The following is a 26,748-nucleotide window of genomic DNA, read 5'->3' on the forward strand; positions in this document are numbered from 1 at the left end:
TTTAAAAAACCCCTTGGGGTAGGAATTATTTTCTTTTACAGTGAAGTTACACTTGTTTAGGAAGTTGCAGAACTGAGATTTGGATCAGAGTTTGGTTTGTTTCATTCATTGATGCAATAAATGACTTATCATGTGCCAATTAAATTCCAGATATTTAAGTGATGACAAGAAGGCCATGGTCTTTGTCCTCACAGACCTGTGGACTAGTGGGGAGAGAGAAGCAAGTAATAACAATGAGGAGTGAGGAGCAATGTGATGGGGAGGCTCAGCTGCTGTGGGGCCGTGAGTGGGAACCTACAGTCAAGGTGTAAGAAAGTCTACTGAAGAAGGGGAGAGGGAATGGGAGAGACCACTTCAGAGTGATCAGCATATACCAAGGTGAGAGGGGCCCAAGAGAAAGGTAGAGGCAGGGCATGGCCAGGTGTGAATGCCTTCAGGTGCTGGGGCCACAGAAGGAGCTCTTGTCTCTATGTTCAGTGATGTCCTGTTGGGAGAAGAATTTACTAGGATAGTCCAGAAATTGACACAGTTTCAGTTTCCTGGCTTGAGCAGCTATTGTGATGAAGGTATTGTCCACTTACGTGAGGAATACTCAGGTGGGGCCATCTGAGTTGCCTTTTGAGTATGTCCAGGTTGAGGTATTGGGTGACAAAATGAGGAAGTCCAGGGAGCAGGTAGACACCTGGTCAAGCTCTTTCTATCTGATCACACTATCTTCTAGGAACACAATAGTTCAGCTTTAATTTGACTCCATATTATCTGTTCTGTATTGGATCCTTCTATTGAAATGACAGGTATCTATATATATAAAACTCTAATATGCAAATAGACCAAACGACAGAACAACAGAATAACCAAACAACTGGTTGCTATGATGTGCACCACCACCAGGGGGCGTGCGCACAGAACATGGCGGGCTTTGGCAGGAGGCGGCAGAGTGTGAAACATGGTGGGTGTTGGCTGTGGCAGGATGGTGGAGTAGGTGAGCAGGGCGCCAGACCAAGGCGGGGCACAGGTCGCTGTCATCAGGGCAAATCTCTGGTGGTTACTGAAAATTCTTTGCTCCCATGTGCCACCGTTCCACCCAGTGCTTGCACCTGCTGCCAGCACTGGCCCTGCTTGCACCCACTGCTGCTCCTGATGGGCGATCGGGGCAGTAGCCACTGCTCGCACCTGTTGATGGCACTGGCCCCACTTGCACCCACTGCTGGCGCTGGCCCCTATCACTCTGTGCCATCAGCAGATGTGAGGCCAGTGCTGGCAGCGTCAGTGCGTGGGAGTGGTGGTGGTGGGAGTGGGGCTGTTGGCAGAGAGGGGACCAGGGGCCGTGACAGGAGGGGCCGGGTGGGGGCATGGAGGATGGGCCAAGACCTGCCCCTGTACCTACCACAGCCTCGCGGCCCACAGTTTCTTTCAAGGTGCACGAATTCGTGCACTGGGCCCCTAGTTAAATATACAAGCCCAAACCTCATGTTTTCCATGAGCCTCTACAATGAGCAATTTTGAGTTTTTAAAATTAAACTCTCAAGTTATTAACAGCTAAAAATATGTCCCTAAGGAAACATACCCCAAGTACTAAAAAATGGCGACTCCTTGGCTGGCTAAAGCATGTGGCAAGACCTTTATCCATCCAAGGCTGTAAGACAGCAGCCTCCAGGTGTGGCCTGGAACAGGTTATATCAACAGATTCAGGCAGAGAGGTGAAGGTTTCATTTTATCCGTTTATTATCATTTAAAATATATTAAAATTTGAACATAGAGAAGCAAGAATTTTAATTGTACATGGCAGTGTACAGAACAAAACAAAACAAAGGTCCACAGAAACAAAAACTTATATCAACCAATAATTCATTAAAATTCCATTTGAGTGAGGATCTAAAGAAATGTAATATTTGCAACGCCTCTTAGAAAACATTTTTTCAGCGACCTACAATTGGAGAAACTCTCCAAGCAGAATCAGTTTTCTTAAACCATGAGACTCTAAATGAAGCAAATGGGTATTGTGTAGCCACTTCTCTCCTCTGCCCACTAAGAAAGCCAGTGGCATTCCACTCCCAGGGGGCTTCTGCAGCGCTGACTATAGGTGTGTGTCAGCAAAGAGCTGCTGTGTTTAAAACAGTGGGACTGGGTCCCCGTGGGTAACTTAAGTCTCAGATACACTTACACAAAACCAATAAAGTCTGATAAATCCAAAGTGTTCAAACAAATAATAGATAGCAAGCGCCCTCGTCAGAGATACCCCCCTCCCTTCTAGTGGCCTGTCCCTGTAAAGGTGCATACAAGGCCCACGTGTACCACACTCCTTACCACACACCAGCCAGACTGCAGGGCAAACCTGTTCTCCTGAGGCCCCTCGGAGTGGCAGCCGGGAGGCCTTCGGTGCAGGTGGGCGTCTGGCCCACTAGCTAATGCCGGTGTCAGCACGAGCCTCCCTGCGGCCTCACACGCAGCCTCAGGGCACTGCGGGTGGGGGATCCGCAGGAGGGCCTCCCCAGCTCCTGCTCAATGCTGGGACTGTTTTCATGCTACTCCTTGGAGCCCAACCAAGAAACGGTTAATGGAACAAAAAGAATTAACAAATCATGAAAACATGTGCTTATTATTATTATTTTTTAAGACACACATTCCTGAGCAAAGTACACAAAAATCTCATGAAATCTGTTTAAAGCACCAGCCTCTGTCTCTCAGACTCACTGCACCCAGATGGTAAGCCCGAGCCAAGCTCAGACGTTCTGGTGAAAACACCAACAATGTATTTATGAGTTCCATCTTTCTAACATTTTACCATTTGAGAATTTTTTGCTTTCAAAACAGGAAATGGCTTCTTTAATGGCAAGGGAGATGAATAAAGGTGTATGTGTGGGTTTCTTTGGTCTGTTTGGGGCAACACATCAGAGCTGAAAGGACCTGCTGAAGGTAAAGACATTCACAGACCTGGACCTCTGTGTCCCCACACTGGCCAGTCATCAAAACCCTCTACACGTATAAGCCACAGCGATTTAAAAGGCCCAGATTAAATATGGATATATTTAATCATATTTAAATATGACCTGGGGACATTAACATCAATCAGTGTGGGCCACCTTTATTGCTGAAAGATCCAGGTCACAGTGCGGCGGCAGCCCAGGTGGTGCGTTTAGCCCCTGACTTCTGGGCCCGAGACAGCATCTTCCTCAGTGAGGTCCTGGGAATTCCTGAACATGAGGACAGAATGATAAATCTTCAGCGCCGGGCCCAGTTTGATCTTCATCACCTTGACGATGTCTGCCTGCGTCAGGAGCAGGAAGGCTTTGCCATCAATCTGCTGCATGTGAATACATAAACAAGAATGAAAGGAAAGCCTGTCACCCTGGTGTCTCGGGTGCTGAGCCGCTCCAGCTGACCCGAGGCCTCCCTGCAGAGCTCAGAGCGGGGGGGAGAGGGATGGCAGCCCTCACAAGCCTAGTCCCAACCATCGCTCAGCTCATTTCTTCCCGGACTCTGAAGCGAAGTCCAATTAAAAAGGTGTTCACTCTGCTAAGTATGAATTCAGTATACACTAATTGCTCCCAAGCTAAATTTCTATTGTTATATATAAAATATCTTGGCCTGAATTTGTATCAAGAGCCTTAAAAATAACCCACTTTCATCCACCACGTAAAACTCCAGGAATATTCCCTGAGAGAACAATGGGCACTGCCTGCACCCTAGTGTTATTTATAATAGTGAATTATTGAAAACAACCCAGCATCTCAAAAATAGTAGAAGTAAATAAATTCCAGTCTCACCTAGGATGTGGTACTAGGCAGTTACCAAAATTCATGTCTCAAAGAAACAATGATTTGGGAAATTTTTCACGAATTATTAAGCACAAAACACAATGTAATGATACAGAAAGATCTCAGTTTCACTTGTAAGATTAAATGTGCATGACCGCCATGTATACATGTCCAAAGTTAAACTACTTAAAATCTTTGTACCAAATTTAAGGGAAGTTGCCTTTGGCTGGTGAAATAGTGGTTTGGTTTTTATTTTCTCCTTTTAACTATTCTGTATTTTAATTTTTTCAATGATAAATGCTATAATAAACAGAAATACATATAAAATAAATGTTCTATTCATTCACTTTAAAGCATGTTGTGGTCTGAGATGTCATAGCTTTCACGTGACGGAAAGTGGCCTCCGTGCAGGCTGTCTTCCCTCAGGTTCCAGAGGCCCCAGTGTGGCCTCAGAGGCTGGCCTCTGGAGGCAGTGGGTGGGCCCACACCCAGCTAACCCAGTTACATGGGCTGCTCAGAATGAGTCCTGGGTCCAGAAACAAAAGGACAGACTGAAAGGTTTTCTATAGTAACACCTTCCCATGAACCCAGCTGTGTGGTTCCAACCCTTTTTAATTAATGATATGAACCCTAGGTATTAATGTCTCACAGAGGAAGATGGGATCGCCCAGGGATCTCTGGTGAGGGTTAAAGTTCTCAGAGCTTTGAAAAGCTTCCTGTGTGTGGATAGGATGTTGTCCGATAGAGAACTGTCCACTTGGAGAATGGAGCACCTGTCCCACTGGGTAGGAAGTGGAGAGAAGCAACAGGCAACAGCTCCTGGCCAAATAGTCACTTGTTCTGAGAATCAGGTAATGATGGTGATGGTGACGATAATAACAGCTAACGTTTATGGAGCTATATCCTAATCTCTTCTATGTGCTTGATCTTCTAACAACCCCATCAGGGGGTGAGAAAAGCTAGCTAACGAGCCTAATGACTTGCCTGAGGTCACACAGCTGAGAGAGAGTATGTTGGGCTTCCAGGCAGGGCTCCTTGCCTCCAAAGGAGACCTGCTGGTATAATTACTGCCCTTTATTAAGCCCCAACTCTGGGGCTAGAGCGGGGCTGGGTATGTAAACATACTAGTCCTAATCCTTAAAGGGCCCCTTCAGAACTCTGTGTTTACAGAGAGGGTGAGTGATGTGCCCACGATGACACTGCTGGTCAAAGTGCCAAGACCAAGTGACCTGACCTGCAGAGACTTGTGGACATGGTGGGACTTGGGTGTTGCGCAATGCAGAGAGTGGCCTGTATGTGTGAGGCTGGGCCACCTACGCCCACGCTGTGCTGGGCTGAGGCAGAACCAGGTGTTCATTGGCAGCTGCCCAGACTGAGACTCTAGTGGCCCTGATACTGAGTTCCCTGAAAATACAGAACTCGCTGGGCTCTGAGGGGTCCAGGACCCCAAACTCAAAGAGTGCTTTCCCTGAGCCATGCGGGCTCTGATGTCTCGAGAGGGAGAGTGTGTGTTGCACCCCAGAGTCCCCAGGAATAGTGTTCTTGGAGAGTTCTAGAACAATGCTGGAGGCTCTGGAACCGGGTGGATATGGGCTGCACCCTGACTGCTTTCCTCCCCGTGCCTTGGGTTCTGCACTGGTGAGCTGCCCTGTAGAGCTGTGAGGACCCCAGGAGGACAGCTCCACAGGGATGGCACAGGGCCAGACACAGACAAGCCCCCGATGCACAAAAGCTAGCATTGCTATCTGCACTACTGCTCTGCAGCTGGCCCGGTCTCTTCTGGGGCCCTGGAGCTATGGATAGCAATTCCAGGACAAATGGTAAGCAGTTGGTATATTCGGACTGAGAAGGAGGAGGAAGAGACTCCCCACAGAAAGATTTCGTGGCTTCTCTGCATCCCTCCTGAGGCAGACCAAGCGCCAGACACACAGGATGGTCACTTTCACTCTGGAGCAGACCAGCCCCTCCCTCTGGGGGCAGGCTCATGTGGGACTCCTCCGTACCCCGGTGTAGCCTAGAGCCGCAGTGCAGAGGCTTCTGGACACTGTGAGTATCAACCCCGGGCTCAAGCAGCCCACTGGCTCCGCAGGCTGTGAGCCCAGCACCACAGCAGACACCCAGAGCCAGACAGGCTGCCTGCGCGCCGGCTGCTGCGGGCCCTTTCCCGCCGGGACCCCCATGGTCAGCCTCCCAAACTGCTCTCATTTCCACAGAAGGAAATGGAAACAAGGCCCTCTGGGTCTAGAAGCATAAAACAGATATATAATAGGACATTTCCTACCTCTTTCTTGAAGCACTTTGCATGCTCTTCACAGCCCAGCAGAGACTGCACGAACTCAGTCACCTGCAGCCAGGATGAAAGCCAGACTTAAAACATCACCTGAGGTCATTTCTTGGGTTGTAGAAATTTAACATTGGATGAAAATATACTTAAAATCCCTCAAACACTTGGGATTTAAGTAATAACTATCAAGCCACATTAGCTTAGCTCCTCATATCTCTTCTGGCCTCCAGGCTGACCTAAGTGATGACGGTGACAGTCTCCACCTGTGAGGAGATCTGGCATTCTAGAACCTTCTCCCACCTGCCCCTCCCACCCACCATGTGGGGTAAGAGAGGGCAGGGGTGAGGAGCCTGGGCATGGCACTTATCACAGTGACTCTCAGAGAGGGGGATATATCCGGCTACCTCTCGGCAGACCCGAGGCCCAGGCCCGTCTCATCCACCTTAGTGCCCATTTCCTCCCCAGGTGCCAGGCCAACAACAGGGACTCAGGGGATCTATGCGAAGTGAATTCCCATGTAATACCTGACACCGAAGCCGGAAGGGGCTCAGTAACTTACTCAAGGTCATGCATGGCCAGTAAGTGCCAAAGACGGTTTTGGAACTCAAGTTTTCTGATCCTTAACCCAGAGTTCTGGAAAATCAGTTCCTTTGGTTCAATTTCCCAGCCTTATCTCTCCTCCCTCTCCATCCACATGGCCCGAATTCCTTTTAATAAGACCTGGCTGTAAGCTCAGGAAGCCACTGAGTGTTCTCACGTGATACTTTTGGGAGGTGATTGAGCAAATGTAATGAAGTATAGACCCCTGACAACCAGAATGACAACTGGGTGTGGCCACTCCTGGCACCTGCTGGAGCAGGGGGCGAAGGCGAGCAGGAAAGCAAGGGCAAGTGAATCCAGGGAGGAGACCTTCCTAGGAGGAGCTGTCTTGCTGGCCTTTGCTTTGTCTTTCTTTCTGGCTGCCTGCCCCTGGTGTGGATGAGCAGTGTGCATGCGCACGTCTCTCCCATGTGTCGTGGGGAAGGCCCGGGAGAAAGGCTGGGCGTGCAGGGCCATGCCATGTGCTCTACAGTCAGACTCTGGGAGCACCTGCTTGCAGCTGGCGCCCCGGAAGGTGTGAGTGGATGTTGGCCCCTCCCACACTGTGCAGAGAACAGCAGCATCGGGTTGGATTGCCTCCAGCTTGCAGAGTGGCTGGGGCCAACCCCACAGGGCGAACCTGACACCTGACACCTGTGTCTGCACATAGAGCTGTCCCATCCACTCACAGCTCCACTTCATCTGTGTAATAGGAATGTTCCAGAACATCTTTTTAGGGGCAATCAGCATGTTGACGTCTGCTTTCCTCACCTCTGATGCTGCACGTATATTTTATCGTGAGTCATGTATAATCATCCTAAAGTGTTGAATGATAATTACAAAGAAAAATCCATCACAACCAGTCATTATGCTGCCACACAATGACATCTTCAAGCCTTAGGGCACTAGGAAGATGTCAGTGGCCTCAACCTGGTCGCCTCTGCTACTGCACCCGAGCGCCGAGGCTCTGGCAGTCCAGGCACCAAGCCCAGGCTGCTGCTGAGTTGGTATGGTTTTCTGTTTGCTAGGTGGACTGGAAACATGGAGCGTGTGTTTGGTATCTTCAGGGTCCTGAGGGGAGCCCTGGAATACCGATGGTCACTGGGGCAGGTGACGGCAGGGATTACAGTTTCTGGGGTTCAGGACACTGAGAGGCGGTCCTTTCACCCCCTAGTCTGCTCTTCTGGCCAAGTCCGCCCCGGCCCCGGCTTCCTGGGAGGCTTCTGTGAGGTGCTGGTAAGGCTGAGTGGAGGCCAGGTCGAGCCTGAACTTCCAATGAGTTTAAGGTTTGACTAGTGGTAGCAGGTAGCGGGAAAATGGCTATTCAAGGACAACTTCCTAGTCACCATGTGCATGGGCCAATGTGCTAAAATCCGGAAGAGAGGTGTGAGCTGTGGGCTTCTAGAAGGGACAGATGGTGTCTCGGGTGGGAACTCAGCAAACACAGCACAGGGAGGTGGTAGTTGAGCTGGCATGCTGGCTGCACGTTATTTCCACAGGAGCGACTCGGGGGCAGGGAGGGGACCTCGGCACTGAGCATCCCAGGACCAGGGCCACAGCAGGCACATGGCCTGCATGTCATCGAAGCAGAGTCGTTTGGCTACAGCTGAGAGCAGAGGGGAGAGGTGGACAGGCAGAGAGGAGGCTGGGCTCCACCCTGACCACACCTTGGCCACAGGCAAAGTGAAGTTTGGAGACGTGGCCTCTTTAAATACATGCTCCAGGAACTTCTGCTCCCAGCACGTGGCTGCATGTTGTTGATGGCTTGCATAGGTTAACATGCCCTTTTCGGAGCAAACAAATGAAAAACAGGATCATATTCCCTCTTCTCAGTATTAGCCAAGAAATCACTGTCCATGGCAAAGGCAGAGTGGATTTTAAGTGGGCATAAATAATGTGTTAAACCAAAGAGCAAACACATCAGAGCTGCTGAGTTAGGTGGCTCTGAGCTGGGCAAGGTGGCCCTGAGCTGGGCAAGGTGGCCCTGAGCTGGTGTCGGCGCCCCTCTCTGTCCCGCCTCCTGCACCATTTGGTCTGTCTTCCTCAGACAGCGGGGGCAGTGACATCTATTTGCTTTACCACGTGCCTGAAATTCTGTCTTTTTCTAAAGAGATTGATTCTATTCAATCTGTTTTTCTTTTTCCAAAGTGAAGAACAAGTTCTATGAAATCTTTTGAGGTAGACTTTTCTGGCCATAATTTTTAAATATCCAAAGGCCTGGATCATTATTCAGGATCATTATTCAGTATTGTTAGTATTTAGTGCCCTAAGAAATTATACTTAACTTTTAATAGAAAGCCCATTTTGCTAAAATTTCTAAATGTAAACTGATGAACTTTAATATACCCTGGGGTAGCATCAGAGAGTTTCCCTCTCATTCTCTCCTCAACAACTTTTCTTCTTCAAGTTTGTGGTAAATGTGGGCAACGGCTCAGATAGAGGGGAGCGACCTCCGAGGAAGAGGAAACGGCCCTCCGTTTGCACCGGCCACGGTGGCTGGGTGGACCTGCCCGCTTTCCCAGGTAAGGGCCGCTCTGTTGGCGCTGATGTGGGCAACCCCGGCCTTGGCTTCAGGAAGCACACCTGTGTGGAGGCTGACACGGTGGTTCCCTGAGTTCCTGAGAGCATGCACCCCACAGCTAAAGGCCCAGCAGTTTTGGAAGGACACTGAGTGAGTTCCCGCTCAGGATGACACAGCAGTTTGGAGAAGACTAAGAAGGATGACTCTGCAGGCTCCTAGATGAGCCCATCACTGCGCCCAGCCATCTTCCCGCGACCTACTTTCCCTGGCGTCCGCCTGGAGCTCAGCAGGCCTTGTTCTCTTCATTATTGGGGATGCGGCTCCCCTAAATCTTTCCTAATGGAGGTGTTTGCTATTTTGCTGAGCTTGTAGCTGTGTGCCTGACTGTACTGGCTCCAAGTCCACCGGGGACCATGTTTCCAGTCTGGGTCTCATTTTTTAACAGTGAAGTTGGTTATTTGCACACCCCCCTTTTTTTAGGGCTGGTTGGTATAAGGCTGCTATGCTTAGTTAGCAATACCCTGAATTTTTCAGAACACTCCCTCCTATGTAAAGATTGCTTTTAAGGCGACTGCCATCTTGTAAAGTTAATGGGCATTAAGGGAGCACTTACTTGAGAGGCTGGCATGATTTATGCATGCTGCTTTGAAAAGCATTTTTGAAAATAAGAAATACAAGTATCCATATGTGAACCAAACATACCTGAGTCATACTTGTGGCTGTAATGTACATATAACAAGTTGCATCCAGCCCTTGTGTGTCCACGGACCCCTGGCAGGAGGGTACTGAGTAACGTTTACTTCCCATCACTCACTCTCTCACACACACATTTGCCAGACACCTACTTTGGAGCAAGACATTTTGCTATAAAGATGGTTTAGTCCCTACTCTTAAACACTATACTCTTCTATAGGATATTTCCATGACCCAGATTAATAAATATACTTCACACTGACCTTGACCTGAGAGTGTGCACACACCCACCAGTTTCTAATAAAGGTTTCACAGAACAACAGCCTTTCCTACAATTATGCACTTTCATCCAGCCCTGTCTTTCATTTAGAACCACTAAGTTGACTTCAAAGCCCGCCTGTGCTTTGACAAACACTGCTCCAGCAGAAACAGCCACAGTGACAAAGGAGTGAAAAGCCAGCTCCCGTGCTCTGGAAAATGTGAGGAGGCCCTGCCTGGGCTGGCTTCTCTCCACAGGTGACACAGAGCAGAGCAGAGGTCTTCCTCCCCGGCCAGGAAGGCAGACAAAGGGAACATTCTTCCTTCATCTTCTAGCATAGGCAGCCACCCCCCTAAGTCTCACTGAATGGCTCTTAACACAAAGACGCACAAGTCCATTTTCAACACGCCATGTGGTTCCTCTCCAATGGGAACAGAGCCCCCAAACACCCCTCCTCCCAAAGCTCCCTGGCCCCGAACTGCCTTTTTCAAATCCTCACTACCCTGCATGCCTTTTATTTTTAAATCCTCACCCAAGGATATGTTTTTATTGATTTTTAGAGAGAAAGGAAGGGAGAGTGAGAGTGAGACTGGGAGAGAGAGAGAGAGAAAGATATCCCTTGCTTCCTGCATGTGCCCTGACCAGGGATTGAACCCACAACCTTGGTACGTGCCCTGACTGAGAATCACACCTGCAACCTTCTGATGTACAGGAGGACACTCCCACCAACTTAGCCACCTGGCCAGGGCCCCTGCATGCCATTGTAATGTGGTGTATGTAACAGTCGTAAACTCGGCTGTTGGTGCTCTCTGGAATGGCCCCTAAGTGAACTCCCTTGTGGGGGCTGCTTTATTGTCAATGATGCACACAGAACCATCACAAAGCCCACACTTTCAGCCCATCCAAGATTCTTCTTGAGGACCTAGTTTGGTGCCAGGAAATGTGCTATGGAGTGTGAGGATGGTGAAATAAATTTAGGACGTGGTCCTAAAGAGCATCTCGTTAGGAAGATATCAAGACTGCGATCTATAAAGTAGAAAACTACCCCAGCAGTTTTCTCCGGAAGCATCCCCGAGGGCGGCCATGGCGAGGAAGCACCAGAGCACGTTGTGAAGACGGGCTCTCCTGTGGCTGCTTTGTTTTAATCTAGAAAGACTCTAAGGGCTCTTCCAGAGAGACGGGCTGGGCTTCATGTGTACCACTAAGGACACAGGAGTGGGGATCTCACCCCCTCATTATCCCTGTGGCACCCTCCAGGAGTCTCTTCCTTTTGAGACCTTTAACCTAGGGAGACTTGCCCTTGGACCATCTACTTCCCCTTAATCACCCTCTCATCTCTCACTTTTGTTCAGGGCCAGACTTGAAGCTTGTTAGATGAGGCCCCTGCAAATTCCCTACTCACTGTTCAATGTTCCTAAAACAGTGATTCCTATTCTTTTTGGATGATGGTTCCCTTTGAAAAGCTAATAAAACTTTTATTAATTTTGGCCCTCATCTTAAGGAAAAAAATACACATGTACACAATTTTTCCAAATCCCCTGAGCCCAACCCACAGTCCCAGCTGTTGAACCCTCACAGGAGCCCCCCCCTCCCCCAACACTTTTCTTTTACAACTCCCCCCTTCCCTTCAAAGTGCCCCCTGCACTTTCTAGCCTGGTCCTGTTGACCCCCATCCTGCAGCTCTCTCTGCGTGATCACCTCCTGGGTGAGCACTTGCTGTCATCTCCTACTTCTGCCCAGTGGAATCCTTGTTCCATACCCACTGGCGTGTTCTGCAGAGCTCACTAACTCAACGTGTCCCATATTGAATTCATCATCTTATCCTCCCTCCAAATGGGATCCTTGCCCCAAAGTTTCATTTCTTTCCACCAACTATTTCCCATTCTTTCAGATGAACTCCAGGGCCCTGGACTCTAAACTGCAGTGCTGGGATCACATTTGACTCATTTCTTCATCTCAGTATCTCTTTCCCTGTGTTGTTGACTTGACTTTAAAGTGTCTGTTGGATTTGGGTGGTTCTTCTCATGCGGTGTCCAGGCCAGGCCCCGGTTATTAGTCCACACAGGAGCATTGGTGACTTCTGATCGTCTCCCTCTCCTAGCCCTCATCTCACTTTTATGCTTCTTTGCAGATCTTTGCCATTCTCATCTTCCTGAAGCATCATCTTCACAAAGTGACTCTCTGCATAAGAACCTATGATAGCTCAGACTCACACACATGCCCATGCCTGGCCTCAAGCCTGGCCTGTCTGCCCCATCCCAGGCCACTGCTTTCCATATCCAGGTCCGCAGCGTGCCTGGTGATCAGCTCCAGACCTGACTCTGGAGTTACTCAGTCTCTAGTGCTTTGATTTCCCTATCTGTAAATGGGCAAAATAAGACCACTTGCCTAATCATTACATTAATCCTGTTTGCTATCATTCCCAATGGTAGTAAAGGATGTGTTGTGTATCAGCCATCCTTGCATATCTCTGCTCTCTCCCATGCAACCTCCTGTTGTCCCCCACCCCTTTTTTTTGTTAATTCTCACCCAAGGATATTTTCCCATTGATTTTTAGAGAGAGTGGAAAGGAGGGGGAGAGACACAGAGAGGGAAACACCGATGTGAGAGAAACACATTGATTGGTTGCCTCCTGCACGCACCCAGACCAGGGCCCAGGTCGGGGAGGAGCCTGCAACCGAGGTATATGCCCTTGATCAGAATTGAACCCAGGACCCTTCAGTTCCCGGGCCGACACTATATCCACTGATACAGGGCCAGACTTTGCATACTCTTGAAGCAGCAGGATCACTTTTAGTCAAAGTGGCTGAGGCTGTTCCCTTCTTCTTGGAATGGGAGCTGGAATGGTTTCCCTTCTTTTTCTGCTTAGCTATATCTCACTTTTGGATTCAAAATCTAGCTCAGGATGCCTTTGTCATGCAACATTCATTCAACAAACTTTTACAGTATTATTTACTAAGTGCCAGGTGTAGCAAGAGGTTCTCAAGACATATGTGGAGTGAGGGAAATCAAGTCTCTCCTCATGTGCTCGTGGGTCAGACAAGCATGTTGTAGGGGCAGACAGAGGCTCAGATGAAATGGGAGCACAGAGAGGAAGTCTGACCCAGGCCAGAGGCTTCTGCAGGAAGTGAGCACTGAGCTGTTGGCTGCAGTGGCAGCAGGCAGAGGGGGAGGGGAATCTGAGGCAGGGTAGCAGCTGTGCAAGTATGAGAACAACAGTGCAGGGGCTGGGGAGGAGCAAGATTCCGCAGCCCAGACTGGGAGGACCACGTGGGGCAGGGTGGAAGGTCAGACTGAAAATGCAGGCAAGGACAGCCCATGCTGAGGATGTGGTTGGGGAGCCAGGGACGGGTTTAAGTTGGGAGGAGACACACCCAGAATTCTCCCTTCTCTACCACTTTCACTATCCTCGGGATGCAGTGGCTCTGTACACACAGGTCAGGCTGGGGCTGGATCCGGGTGGCTGCTCTCCCACCGCTTTCTGAGCAGGACAGTGACGGCGCGAGGGGCCAGGAGCTCAGCCACTCTCAGTCTTTAAAAAGGTAAAACTTCAGATGAACAGCCTGAAAGGCAGGAATGAATAACTTGCCGTTGTGTTCGCAGTTGACCTCCCCATTTTGTTCAGTGTGTTTCAAGGGCAAAACCGCACATGATTTGATTATAGATACAACAGATTTTAATTCAGTTGGCCTGGTCATGGAGCTGATGCATGCTTTGTAAACTGGTAAAAATTCATAAACAGGGGGTAGAGGGCCAGACTTTGCATACTCTTGAAGCAGCAGGATCATGTTTAGTCATTTCCCCAAACACCCAGCCAGCTCCTGATTCAGTACACTGGCTGTTACCAGGACCATGGGGGCCCCTCGGCAGGAGTGGGAGGAGAGGCAGGCAGACGGGTGTGTGTGGGGGGAGGGCAGATGCCAGCCCTCAGCTCCAGGTGGAGGAAGGCTGGGAAGGGATGCTGGGCAGGGGGAACCCACCAGGTGGCTGGTGTGAGGTGCCTGGGAAAGGAGGGGCAGGGCTCCTCCATCCCTTTACCTGTGGGTGGCCCTTCACCCGCTGCTTGTCCAAGGCTGGAAAGGAAGGCTTAATCCAAGATTAGTGAGATTGATGCAGTAAGTGCTCAGTGAACATTCTGTGACTAATGTAAGTCCTGCTATAATCTTGTCCTTCATCTAAGGGTTTTCATTCATTTAAGAAAAGTAATTAAGGCCTGACTAATGAAAACAATACCTTTATCAAAAGCAATGCCAGTGCAGGACGTCTTCCTCAAAAGATGGCTGCTTTCAAATGTAAAGCATCGCTTCAGCATTGCAGTAAGCAATGGGACTTCCCGGGTCCTTATTAAGCACCAGCAGTGTGAGGCATGTCTATGCTAAAATCAGGCCCGTGTTTCTCTCGGCTGCAGCATCTTCTGCAATGTTGTGATCTAATTTACTTTCAACTCTGTGACTTCGATGGACACATGGGCAGCAGGGAGCTAGCTGCTCAGCAGTGAGAACTCGGGTTCTCAGGGCCTGTGGGCACCAGCAGCGGCAGCCCCGCGGGGCACAGCCCACCCTGGCTGGGGGCTCTCAGCGTGCTGCTCGGGACAGGAGCTGTCAGCACACCCGGCTGCGATGCTTATACAGTGGGCTTCCTTCCTCACACTGCACCTCAGTGAGGGACCGGGGGCGTGGCCCTCTGCGGAATGGGATATGGATGATGGGGAGAGGAGGACAACACCTGCTGGGCTCCCCAAATTCCCTCAAAGTCATGCCTGCCTTCTCCTGCAAATGTGGGTCTTAAACTTGAAATAGTGAAGCCAGTGCCTAAGAGAAGCTCTCAGCAGCTGGGCATGTCCATCCCACGGTCCCAGGGCAGTTCCACTCACCTGGTCCACGGTCCAGCGGGCCACCTCGCTGGCCCGGATGTCGGCCACGCCCGGAAGCAGCTTGCGGTGCTGTTCCCTGCCCAGGGGGAGGTCCCGGAAAGGGTGGGTGGACACGGACGTCATGAAGACGGACTGGTGCAGGGCCTGCTGCGTGTGCTCCGCTGAGTACTCTGAGAGAGGCAGGTAGGGAAGCAGATGGGGTTTGTCAGCCTCTTGTCACAGAGTCACAGAGGCCTGGAGTCAGGTTAGAGGAAGTGTAGACACAGGGGCAAGCTTGGTCTCTAGCCACACAGCACCTCTGCCAGGGGTGCCGGGCACAGCCAACGCCACCGCTCTACAAGGCCCTGAAGACTGTGGCTAAGCAAGTTCGCGTCATCTCCATGACACACGCTGATGCCAATGAAGGGCTAGCATGGTCCTTCTCTCCCCAAATGAAAAGTCAGGAAGCACAGCGCCTCGCTGCTGTGACCCAGCCGATGGGCACTCCGCGATGTGCCCGCACACAGAGAGAGGCCGATTCCTGGAAGCCGCTTCACCTGTCTCCAAAGGAACGAGCCGGCTCCACATCTGGCCCCACAGGCCCCCTGTTCGGCCCTGAACATGGAATGCAGCTCAGGGTCTCCCTGAGAACCTGGATGGCAGCTGCTGCCATGGCTTCCAGCCTCGACGACCTCACGGGGACTTGTGGAGAGCAGCCACAGCTGGCTGTGACCGCCGCACGGGCACTCTCTTTTAGGAGCAAAGCTGTGAATGGGTCCATGGCATGAGGAGCAGTGGCGGCCGCCTGCCCAAGACTGGCTGCTGCCGCAGAGGAAAGAGACTTCTCTTCGCCTCATACTTCTCCCCAGCCTTTCTGAACTCATTTTCCACCTTCAAGGGTGACTTTACTCTTACATTATATCCAACATGTCGGTGGAGCCATGGATCTCAATGGCTTTATTATTTTGTTTTTATGTACAAATAGGTAAGGAACAAAAATTCTATAGCAATTTTAGAGAAAACTGATGCCTTATGACAGCTTTTAAGATACTCTCCATACACATTAGCAAAGTAAAGTTGCTGATATTTTAAGACTTTGAAGAGAAAGAACACAGGAGGAAATGCTGTAAGCCCTTGCTAAGCCTGTCTTTCCTAATGTAAATGGAAGGTTAAGTAGGCAGTGGCCACATAATTTAAAGTCTATTATGATGATTTGTGTTTTATTACAGGAGTTGAAAAAGCTATTATGCAAATATTTCCAACTCAAATTAATTAACAGTTTTTAGCAGGTGAGGCTGACCTGCACTTTGCATGGTACCTGACAGTTACCAGCGCGGTTCTAAGCCACGGAGGAGCCCGCCCATCCTCACTGGTGTCAGGCTCAGACATCCTGCATATTTACCAGTGCTTGCTGTCTACACAGATGGAGACAGCAGAATTGCAGCTTCCTTCCACACTCTTATGCACCAGTTGTAAGCAGCAGCAAATTTGTCTCTAAATGCTGATTGTCCAACACTGACCTTTTTAGTATGTAAATAGGTTATCTCCCTCCTTGTAGTGTAGTTCAGCCAACAAAGTAAGGCTGCAGGTTCTAAAGGGAAACTTCACATCTTCTTCGAAAAGCCAGTATGTTGACAAATGTGAATGTTCTTTAATGAAGCTGTCAGGTTGGACAAGGAGCACGTAGAAAACAAGCCTTGGAAACCCAGGGTGGGGCGTCACAGAGCAAGCCTGCAGGCCTAGCTGCACAGAGGCACCGAGGGCTTTCCTGGAAAACCAAGAGTTAAAGCTATGTACTCTCAGGGATTAAGGCCTGAGCAAAGCCGGGCTTTATTCTGGAAAAGAATCACTGCATCAATCAATCAATCAGTTGTTTTTGCTGAAAAACACGGACTTAAGAGAAAAACAAATCACATATGTATCTCTAACTCATGCCCTTTGTAAAACATAGTTTCCAAAATGTATAGGACTTTTAAAAGACATGATTAATGAATCTTGTGCTGTGGAGGTACAGAGAAGTGGAGTGATGATCATCAGATTCCTATAATTCACAAATAAATGCTGAAGGTATGCGGCATGACCATTCTGCTCCCAGGCAATAAAAATTTCCACACCATAATTTGGGAAGTCAACTGCCTTGGCTGCTGAGACAGTCACCTGGAAAAACACTGAGCTCTGGAAGACGGGGACTTCAGTCAGTGCAAGTAGCACCATGACCTCCAGGTTGCAACTGCATTGGGAGCTCTAGCTCTATGCTGCACACTTGACCCCAGGCTGGCTCTGTGCTTTCTATGGCTTTTGAATTTTGTTAACTGTGTCCTTATTAAATCAAAGTATCTTTTTGAATAGAGGTGAGATCTTCTCAAAGGATGAAGAGAACTTAGTGGGGAACAGGCCCTTTATGCCACAGGCAGTGGGGAAAGGTCTGTAACCACCTGCTAGGCTGCTAGACTGCTAGGCTGCCGATCCCCTGTCTGGTGCCAAGTTCTCTGTGCCTGTTCACCTGTAGTCTCAGGTGCATGCTGAACATGAAAACTGTTTTTTATTAATATCAATTTTACTATATCAACTTTATATCTTGAGATAAGAGCCTGGAAGTTGAGTTTTCCTGCTCAGAAAGACTTAGGTTAGGGAGCGTCCCTGAGTAGGGTCTCTGGATGCCAGTCTGCCATCTCGAAGACATGACTGGGCTGACAATACCTACCAGCAGGACTTGTGGGAGGAGGGAGAATGTACAGAAAGGCTTACTTAGTGTGGTGCCAGCAAACTGCAACCACTCAAATGGCAGATGCTACTCTAAACTCTACTGTAGGTTCCTAGAAGTCAGGACTGATGTTCTATGAATGAAAGTTGCATAATTAGAAATTAACACAAATGCAAGACTAGTTTTCCAATAGTAACACAAGAGAGGGAATATATTTTATAGTGTTTCAGGGTGGTTACTGTGCCATCTTTGTATCATTTACTAGGTCTAATTGCTTCCAAAGATGGTGGTTTTGGGGTGAAATCTTCAGGTTTAGCTGAAAGAATGCTAGGACAGGCTTGCCTCTGAGGACTGTGTCACCAGAGGAAGAAGAGGGCCAGGTCAGTTGCTAAATTTTCCCAAAACAAACAGGATGTGAGGGTGGAGAGACACGTGGTGATCCTGTAAGATGGATGCCCACTTCCGAGAACACTATTATAAAAATCTCATCTTTGCCATGTTTTTCTTTCCCGGTTCATAATTTAAAAATTTTACAGAATTCAGGAATGCATGTGGGATTTCTGTACTCATAAAGAGAGAAAGCTGGCTTAAGACTCTCTTTATGGACGCTACAGAATAAAACTCAAAGCTGTTTTTCCTGCAAAAGAAAGATGGCGGAGATGACACAAAAGAAAGATACAGACTGGTTCTAAGCAATAAGATTAGCGTTTCCATAATAAAGGGTAGTTTTTAAAATAATAATAGACCGTGTTCCAAAGGTAACATTAAACTACCAAAAAGTCAGTAAATTATCTCTGTTACAGAATTGGCCAAAGTAAATGCTTTAGATAGTAACAATTAATTTTAGAATCTCAAAATTGTTGAAACATACCATCTAATAAAAGAATAATATGCAAATTAACCAGCACTCCACTACACCCACCAGCCACACCCACCAGCCACACCCACCAGCCCACCAGCCAATCAGGAGCAAATATGCAAATAAACTCAACTAAGATGGGTATGGCCACAGAGAGCAGGAGGGAGGTTTGGGTTTCCCTGGCAATGGAGGAAGCCAAGCTTTCTGCCTGCCCTTGCTGGCCTAGGCCTCCACTCAAGGCTACAAAGTTTCAATGATAGAAGATACATAAATCCAAACAGAAATGGTCGCAGCCACGGAGCTGAAAAGAGCAGGAAGCTAGGGTTGCCCCCGGCAATGGAAGAAGCCAAGCTTTCCGTACACCCTGGCTGGCCCAGGCCTTCGCTTAAGGCTACAAAGTTTCAATTATAGAAGATACATAAATCCCTACAGAAATGGCTACTGCCACAGAGCAAGCAGAAGGCTTGGCTCCGCTCCAGGCTACAAAGTTTAAATTGTAGAAGATAGACCCCAGATACCAGGGCCTCTGCTTGGGTTATCAGGGGATGTGGCTGGCCTGCAAACCACCACAGGCCCATCGCTCAGGCCACCCCACACCCCAAGGGAAATCCCCACCCTGATCTGGGACATCCTTCAGAGCAAACTAGCCGCCCGCCTCCCTCCCCCTCCCCCCCCCCCATGCACCAGGACTCTATCCTATCTAATAAAAGAGTAATATGCAGTTTGACAATCACTCCAACACACAAGATGGCTGTCCCCATGTGGACATAAGATTGCTGCCACAAGATGGCCAGCAGGGGAGGGCAGTTGGGAGGGACCAGGACTGCAAGGGAGGGCAGTTGGGGGCGATCAAGCCTGCAGGGGACGGCAGTTAGGGGTGACCAAGCCAGCAGATGAGGGAAGTTGGGGGCGACCAGGCCTGCAGGGAATGGCAGTTGAGAGGGACCCAGGCCTGCAGGGGAGAGCAGTTGGGGGGGACCAGGCCTGAAGGGAAGGGTAGTTAGGAGTGACCAGGCCTGCAGTGGAGGGCAGTTAGGGGCAAACAGTCTGGCAGGGGAGCAGTTAGGGATCAATCATGCTGGCAGGGGAGTGGTGAGGGAGTGATCAGGCAGGCAGAAGTGGTTAGGGGCAATGAGGAAAGCAGGCAAGTGAGCAGTTGGGAGCCAGCAGTCCTGGATTGGAGAGAGTGCAGGCTGGGCTGAGGGACACCCCACCCCTCACCCCTATAAACGAATTTCATGCACCGGGCCTCTAGTAGATAAATAATATCCTAGCTAATAAAAGAGTAATATGCAAATTAACCATCACCCTGCTACACCCACAAGCCATGCCCATCAACCAATCAGGAGCGAATATGCAAATAAACCCAATCAAGATGGCTGTGGCAACGGAGCAAGCAGGAGGCTTGGGTTTCCCCGGCAATGGAGGAAGCCAAGCTTTCCACCTGCCCTGGCCTGCCTTGGCATCTGCTTAAGGCTACAAAGTTTCAATTATAGAAGATAAATAAATCCCAACAAAAATGGCGGCAGCCATAGAGCTGAAGAGAGCAGGAGGCTTGAGTTGCCCCCAGGCAATGGAGGAAGCCAAGCTTTCTGCATACCCTGGCAGGCCCAAGCCGCCACTCAAGGTTACAAAGTTTCAATTATAGAAGATAAATAAATCCCAATAAAAATGGCAGCAGCCACTGAACAAGCAGGAGGCTTGGCTCCGCTCAAGGTTACAAAATTTCAATTATAGAAGATAAATAAATCCCAGATATCAGGGCCTCCGCTTGGGTTGCCAGGGGGTCTGGCCGGCCTGAAAACCACTACAGGCCCCTTGCCCAGGCTGCCTCATGCCCCAAGGGAACCCCCACCCTGATCCAGGACACCCATCAGGGCAAACCAGCTGGCCCCCACCCATGCACCAGGCCTCTATCCTATCTAATAAAAGAGTAATATGCAAATTGATCATCACTCCAACACACAAGATGGCTGCCCCCATGTGGACACAAGATGGCCGCCACAAGATGGCCAGCAGGGGAGGGCAGTTGGGAGGGACCAGGCCTACAAGGGAGGGCAGTTGTGGGCGATCAGGCCAGCAGGGGAGGGCTGTTAGGAGGGACCAGGCCTGCAAGAGAGGGCAGTTGGGGCAATCAAGCCTGCAGGGGAGGGCAGTTAGGGGTGACCAGGCCGGCAGAGGAGGGAAGTTGGGGGCAACCAGTCCTGCAGGGAAGGGCAGTTGCGGGGGACCCAGGCCTGCAGGGGAGAGCAGTTTGGGGGGACCAGACCTGCAGGGGAGGGCAGTCAGGGGCAAACAGTCTGGCAGGGGAGCAGTTAGGCATCAATCAGGCTGGCAGGGGAGTGGTTAGGGAAGTGGTTCTCAACCTTTCTAATGCAGTGACCCTTTAATACAGTTCCTCATGTTGTGGTGACCCCCACCCATAAAATTATTTTCGTTGCTACTTCATAACTATAATTTTGCTACTGTTATGAATCGTAATGTAAATACCTGTGTTTTCCGATGGTCTTAGGCAACCCTGCTAGTGGTTCTCAACCTGTGGGTCGCAACCTACAGGTTGAGAACCACTGCTGTAGAGCCTGGTATCTGGGATTTATTTATCTTCTATAATTGAAACTTTGTCGCCTGGAGCAGAGCTAAGCCTCATGCTCGCTCCATAGTCGCAGCCATTTTTGTTGGGATTTATTTATCTTCTATAATTGAAACTTTTTAACCTTGAGCGGAGCCAAGCCTCCTGCTTGCTCAGTGGCTGCTGCCATTTTTATTGGGATTTATTTATCTTCTATTGAAACTTTGTAGCCTTGAGTGGAGGCCTGGGCCTGCCAGGGTATCCAGAAAGCTTGGCTTCGACCATTGCCGGGGAAACCCAAGCCTCTTGCTTGCTCCGTGGCTGCAGCCATCTTGGTTGGGGTTAATTTGCATACTCGCTCCTGACTGGCTGGTGGGCATGGCTTGAAGCAGAGTGATGGTTAATTTGCATATTACTATTTTATTAGATAGGATATTTTAATGTTATAAAGGTTTACACCTCTAAAGGAGGGCAGTCAAAGTTGCTAAATTATTTCTTAAGTAAAGCCGAATTTTTCAGCAGCGGAATTTTAAAAAACAAAAGCAACGAAATTTTAAAAGACAAAAGCCCTCAAGTAGCCTGCATTTCAAATAGGCTGTGGGTGGGGCGGTGTTTGTGCCTCATGAATCAGACATATAAATTTGCTTTTTCAATAAAGATGCCTACTTTAATTTCTTAATAAATTAGCTTTTAAAAATATAATCAAGGTCTCATATAATTTCAGTCATATGCGAAGCCAATATTTTTATAAGCAATTGAATTCTAATAAAGTCCTCTGAAAGTTACTGAGACTTCTTATAATCCCTCTGTAAATGCAAATGAACCAAACAGAATGCTGTTTAAAAGTAAATTTTGAGCTTAATAAAAAGGAGAAATTTAAAAATTTTAAATCTCTTTTGCTAATATTTATAGCGTAAACTAAAGGTTATCATTCAAGCATTAAATCTCATAATAAATAAAGTCAACATAAATTTAAAGAGAGTCACTTAAAATATATAGACATGGCCCTGACCAGTTTTGTTCAGTGGATAGAGCATTGACCTGCAGACTCAATGGTCTCAGGTTCAATTCCAGTCAAGGGCATGTACCTTGGTTGGGGGCACATACCCAGTAGGGAGTGTGCAGGAGGCAGCTGATTGATGTTTCTCTCTCATAGATGTTTCTGACTCTCTATTCCTCTCTCTTCCTTTCTGTAAAAGATTAATAAAATAAAAGTGTATATATATATATATATATATATATATATATATAGGCATGGCCATATCAGCGAGCATCTGAAAAGCAGCCATGTAGGTTGCTTGGGAAAGAAAGAAAGAAAGAAAAAGAAAGAAAGAAAGAAAGAAAGAAAGAAAGAAAGAAAGAAAGAAAGAAGGAAGGAAGGAAGAAAGAAAGGTTTTTAAAAGAAACTCTCTAAAGGTGGCCTAGAAATTACTCTGGAAAGAAATAAAGAGAGATTTCCTTCAAATGTCTGGAAAACTGTAATTAAAAATCAATGTATTAGGCGTCAAAAAGAAAAGTAAGTAATTTGTGTTTTTGCCTCCTCCCTAAAGAAAGCTTATGTAAAATTACTGAAAGACTAATAGCAGAAATTCAATTAGTATCATTTATTGTCCACAGCCAAGGATAAGTAAAGTTAAAAAATAAGCCTTATTTCAGACTAATTTAAATTGACAAATTGGAATAAATGAATATTCATGGGAACCTAGTTGTACTGGGCAGGAAACTATTCTTAAAGCAGTAACTAATTTTTTTACTGATGGTTTATCTCATAGTAAAGCTGCTTATAATACAACGAATCCAGACCAGCCATATTTTTGTGAAAATAATTAAGTTAAAAGCTATCAAGGTTGCATTGCAAAATTTCTAAAAGCCTCTTAATATTTTTTAAAACAAACAAATAAACAAACAAACAAAAAACGGGGGATAGTGGAGAAATATCCTATAAGTAAAGTACATCAAGCTTTAATTACTTAAAAATTTTACTTTAAAATTATTTTTTCACTTGTAATGCTGATGGCAAGACACACATGGTGTCAGAATAAGCCAAAGGATAATAGTTTGGGCAAAATGAAAAGAATCCCAAGTAAAGTTTATAGAAAAAAATTCCTTTATTAACTTTTGTTTGAGAATATGCTTATATATTTCCAGAAAACTCCTCCAAGCGAGTGTGGATTCCTGCAACAATGGATCTGAGAGAGGAGCTAACCAGACTACTCCAGCCATAGATGGTGGTGGCCCCAAACAACATGCTGATGAGAGAATAGAAACAGTGCAGAGATGGAGATGGTGAAGATGGCTTGCCATGCTAGCAGTCAGCAGCTGTGCATCACTGCAGGTTGACCAAGACCAAGCCAGAGAACTAGAATATCATTGCTGTCATGTCACAAGGGACAGTGAAAGGGGACTCAAAGAACTGTTGGCCCAGAAAGAAGCTTACTACAGACTGATTCCTTTGATGCCTGGCAACAATTTAAAGGAATATGATAGAACTCTATCTTTTCCATTGAATTTAAAAATCTTATAAGGACCCGAGCTCTAAATGACATACATTCTTGTTAAAATTATTAAAACAAAGAAGGGGGATATGCTGGGGATAATAATCCCAGCAGGTCATAAATGCAAGAAGTTCATCAAAAGATTGGTGGACCGTGAGGCTTCAGCAGGACTGAAGATACATATTATTGTCTGCTGGAATAGTTGAAAGCATTTCCACAAACCTAAACATCTGCATATATTATTGCCTGCTACTGGAACAGCCAAAGTCAGTTCCCCCAACCTGACAATGCCTACTGTATACCGAACCTTACCTTTGATATGTATATCTGCTTTGCCTTAGGGCAATTTGTGTTAATAAAAAGCTCGGGGTCCAGAGATTTGGAGAACTTGGTTACTGAAGCTAGGTCTCCTCTGGCTCCCCAAAATGCCTTCCAAATTTATATTTAATGTCTAGTCTCTTTATTATTTTACTTGCAGCCCTTCTCCAGACTCCTGAATCCTTCTAGATGCTGAAAACAACCCAGCAGTGCATAAAACTAGACTTTTGAAATTATCTAATTAAAATTTTGCATACATTATTATCTAATGTGAACATACTGATTTTAATTTTTACCAAGCCAGCACAGCTCATGTCATATTAGTTATCACTAAATAGTTGTTAATGAATTCAAGTGCATAAGCCTTTGATGGAGGGGTATACTGTCCTCAGAAACCATTCTCAGTGAGTCGAAAGAATCAGATTATTCTACCTTGGGACAGCTTAAATACATAGTTTCCTAGATGAGAAAAGGATGCCTACCAGGAGCAGAGCCCAGAAAGGGTCTTTTTAACTGGGTAACTCTGCATTTCTTCCATGAGGCCCAGCATCCCAGCCCTGTGTCCACCCAACACAGCAGAGGGATACGGGATGCTTCTCAGACATGCTGCCTCACTATTGCAGTGATTCTTACTTTGCTCCTCTAAAAGGCAACCAAGGAAATTCAGCCTATAAAAGCAGCCCTCCTACTGGAGGTTTTAACATTTTAATTAATCAAAATGCCTTTTGCATCAGAAAATGAAATGTACATATAATCCTGGCTTTGCCTTAACACCAATGTGAGAGTGACCAGTACAAGACTGTCCCTTCACCCTTCCATAAAACAGAGTAATACACACAATCCTTGTCACCTCAGTGGTTTGCCATTTGTCGAATAGTTTCGTTGGAAGAATTCTTTTGCTACAATTTTTCTCTCATTGGGTATTTCTTTTGGCTTTCATACCCTTTAAAAAGTATAATGAAGTGTTGAACGATTTCAGTCAAGGTGCTTGGAGATTTAGAGCACTCTCAAGTTTCTGAGGCCAGGATCTTCAGCTCTGTGCCTACTTCCAGGATCTAAGGCAGCCTCAACTGGCACACCAGGAGACTCGGCCATGGAACTTAGTCCATTCAGCAGTACTCAGAGAGGAGCAAATATATAGTTTCACCTCCAAAAATATCATTACCTTTCTTGCAGGGGCAGTAACCTGCTGGAATCCAATTGACTCCCTGATGTCAGTCTCAGTGATATGTGCTTTCTGCTCCTGCTATTGAATGTGGAAAAACCCAGCCAGGCACAGACCGACTTCTCCAAGTCCCCGGGACAGCCAGACCGGCCAACTGTGGGTGGCCTGCGACTCAGAGGCTGCCTCTCAGGTGAAATGACCAAACAAATGGTGTACAGGACTGCCTGCTTCCCAATTCCACAGACTTAAAAGAAGTATTTGGCTACTAAAAGTCTTTAATTCACCTGAAAATAAATGTAAGTAGGCCCCTGATTTCATCTCTGCTCCCTTCACTTGCCTTTCCCACTTCTGCTCTACAAATCCTTTAAGGAAATGTTCTTTTAAAATATGGCTGTTTCTTCACAAAAATTCAAACAACAAAACTAAAGCAAGTGAGTCATAAACAGTAACCAGAGACTTCATGCTGGGGCTCAACTAAAAATGGAGACCCATTTCACAAGTAACATTCCTTTCAATGAAAGGGGTGGTGATTCCACTTGTTCTCAAAAATAACGAAGGAGAGAATAAGAATGCACTCAGTTCTGATGTCCAGTTGTGTGATTTTTCTTGCTTGCTGCGCAGTCTGTGACAGTCCCTGACTGGCTTTCATCACTTTCCCAGCACGCACTGGGAAGTCACCTGTTGGGGATACTCGATCCAGTAATGACTTCTGCTGGAGAAGCAAGGAAACGTTCAGGCCAGGCTTTGCACTTGGAAATGTTTTTTCTTCCCAGGACCACCTGTTTTCAAGGTCTTCACACTAACATGGTTGGTGTCATTTCTATGCTGCATCATCTTCTCTTGATTTGGGTGGGTCTGGACAAGTCCATCCTCATTTCCTTTTTACCTCCTATGTTCCTCAAAACCAAAGTGAAAGATATCAAGTAGTGCAAACAAGATGGGAAGACAAGTCTGTATGGCTCTGTGAACAGCCTACACAGTCCGTTAATGCAGAGCGGCTCTCACGCACTGCCAGTCATACTTGCTAAGTCACACTAGACCACATAAGTAGGGTGACTTGTGTGCTGTACTATGTTCTGTTTTATCATAGCTGTATTGTTCAGAATTCAAAATTTTACATTTATAGAGTACTTTCCGATTGTAGCTATTAAACACCTCTCATAACAAGCCTGTTCTTCCTGATTTTATGTAAATGTGGGAGATGGAAGCACAGAAAGGACAGATGTTTCCCAGGGTCTTCCCAGGGGCTATGAAGAGAATCACAAGTTGAATGAAGGACACTGAATGTTCTAGATCTGTACACTGTCCAACACGGTAGCCATCAGCCATGCATACTATGGAACACCTGCAGTGTAAATAGTGCAAACTGAGATGGGCTGGAAGTGTAAAATATGTCCTGAATTTTGATGAGTTTAAAAAAAAAGTAAAATATTTCAATAGTTTTAAAAATCTTGAATTATATGCTAAAATGGTAATTTGGATATATTAGATTAAATAAAATATCATTACATTTAATTTTGCCTATTTGTTTTTATTATTTTAAATGTGGCAACTAAAATATTTTATGTTCCATATGTGGCTAGTGTTCTGTTTCTATTGAGCAGCAGGGCCCAGAAAAGTGCTGGGCCCTGGCCTCTCTCAGTAGGTGGTTAGGTGGACTCATTCAAGTGATGACGATGTGGCTTCGGTGGC

General features: G+C 47.3%; 1 protein-coding gene across 4 annotated transcripts in view; it reads right to left on the bottom strand.

The window, feature by feature from the left end:
* Window positions 1-3,008: 3,008 nt before the first annotated feature.
* The window catches only part of L3MBTL4 (L3MBTL histone methyl-lysine binding protein 4), a 323,126-nt gene continuing 299,386 nt past the window's right edge, over window positions 3,009-26,748 (bottom strand). For all 4 annotated transcript variants that reach the window (XM_054724420.1, XM_054724421.1, XM_054724422.1 and 1 more), the window contains exons 17-19: window positions 14,968-15,137; window positions 6,040-6,102; window positions 3,009-3,304 (exon numbers count right to left, since the gene is read on the bottom strand). In XM_054724420.1, coding sequence (XP_054580395.1) covers window positions 3,137-3,304; window positions 6,040-6,102; window positions 14,968-15,137 — 401 coding nt within the window. In that variant the 3' untranslated portion in view covers window positions 3,009-3,136. The remainder of the gene's footprint in view (window positions 3,305-6,039; window positions 6,103-14,967; window positions 15,138-26,748) is intronic.

This window comes from Eptesicus fuscus, chromosome 12, assembly GCF_027574615.1.
Source record: "Eptesicus fuscus isolate TK198812 chromosome 12, DD_ASM_mEF_20220401, whole genome shotgun sequence".
Taxonomy (NCBI): domain Eukaryota; kingdom Metazoa; phylum Chordata; class Mammalia; order Chiroptera; family Vespertilionidae; genus Eptesicus; species Eptesicus fuscus.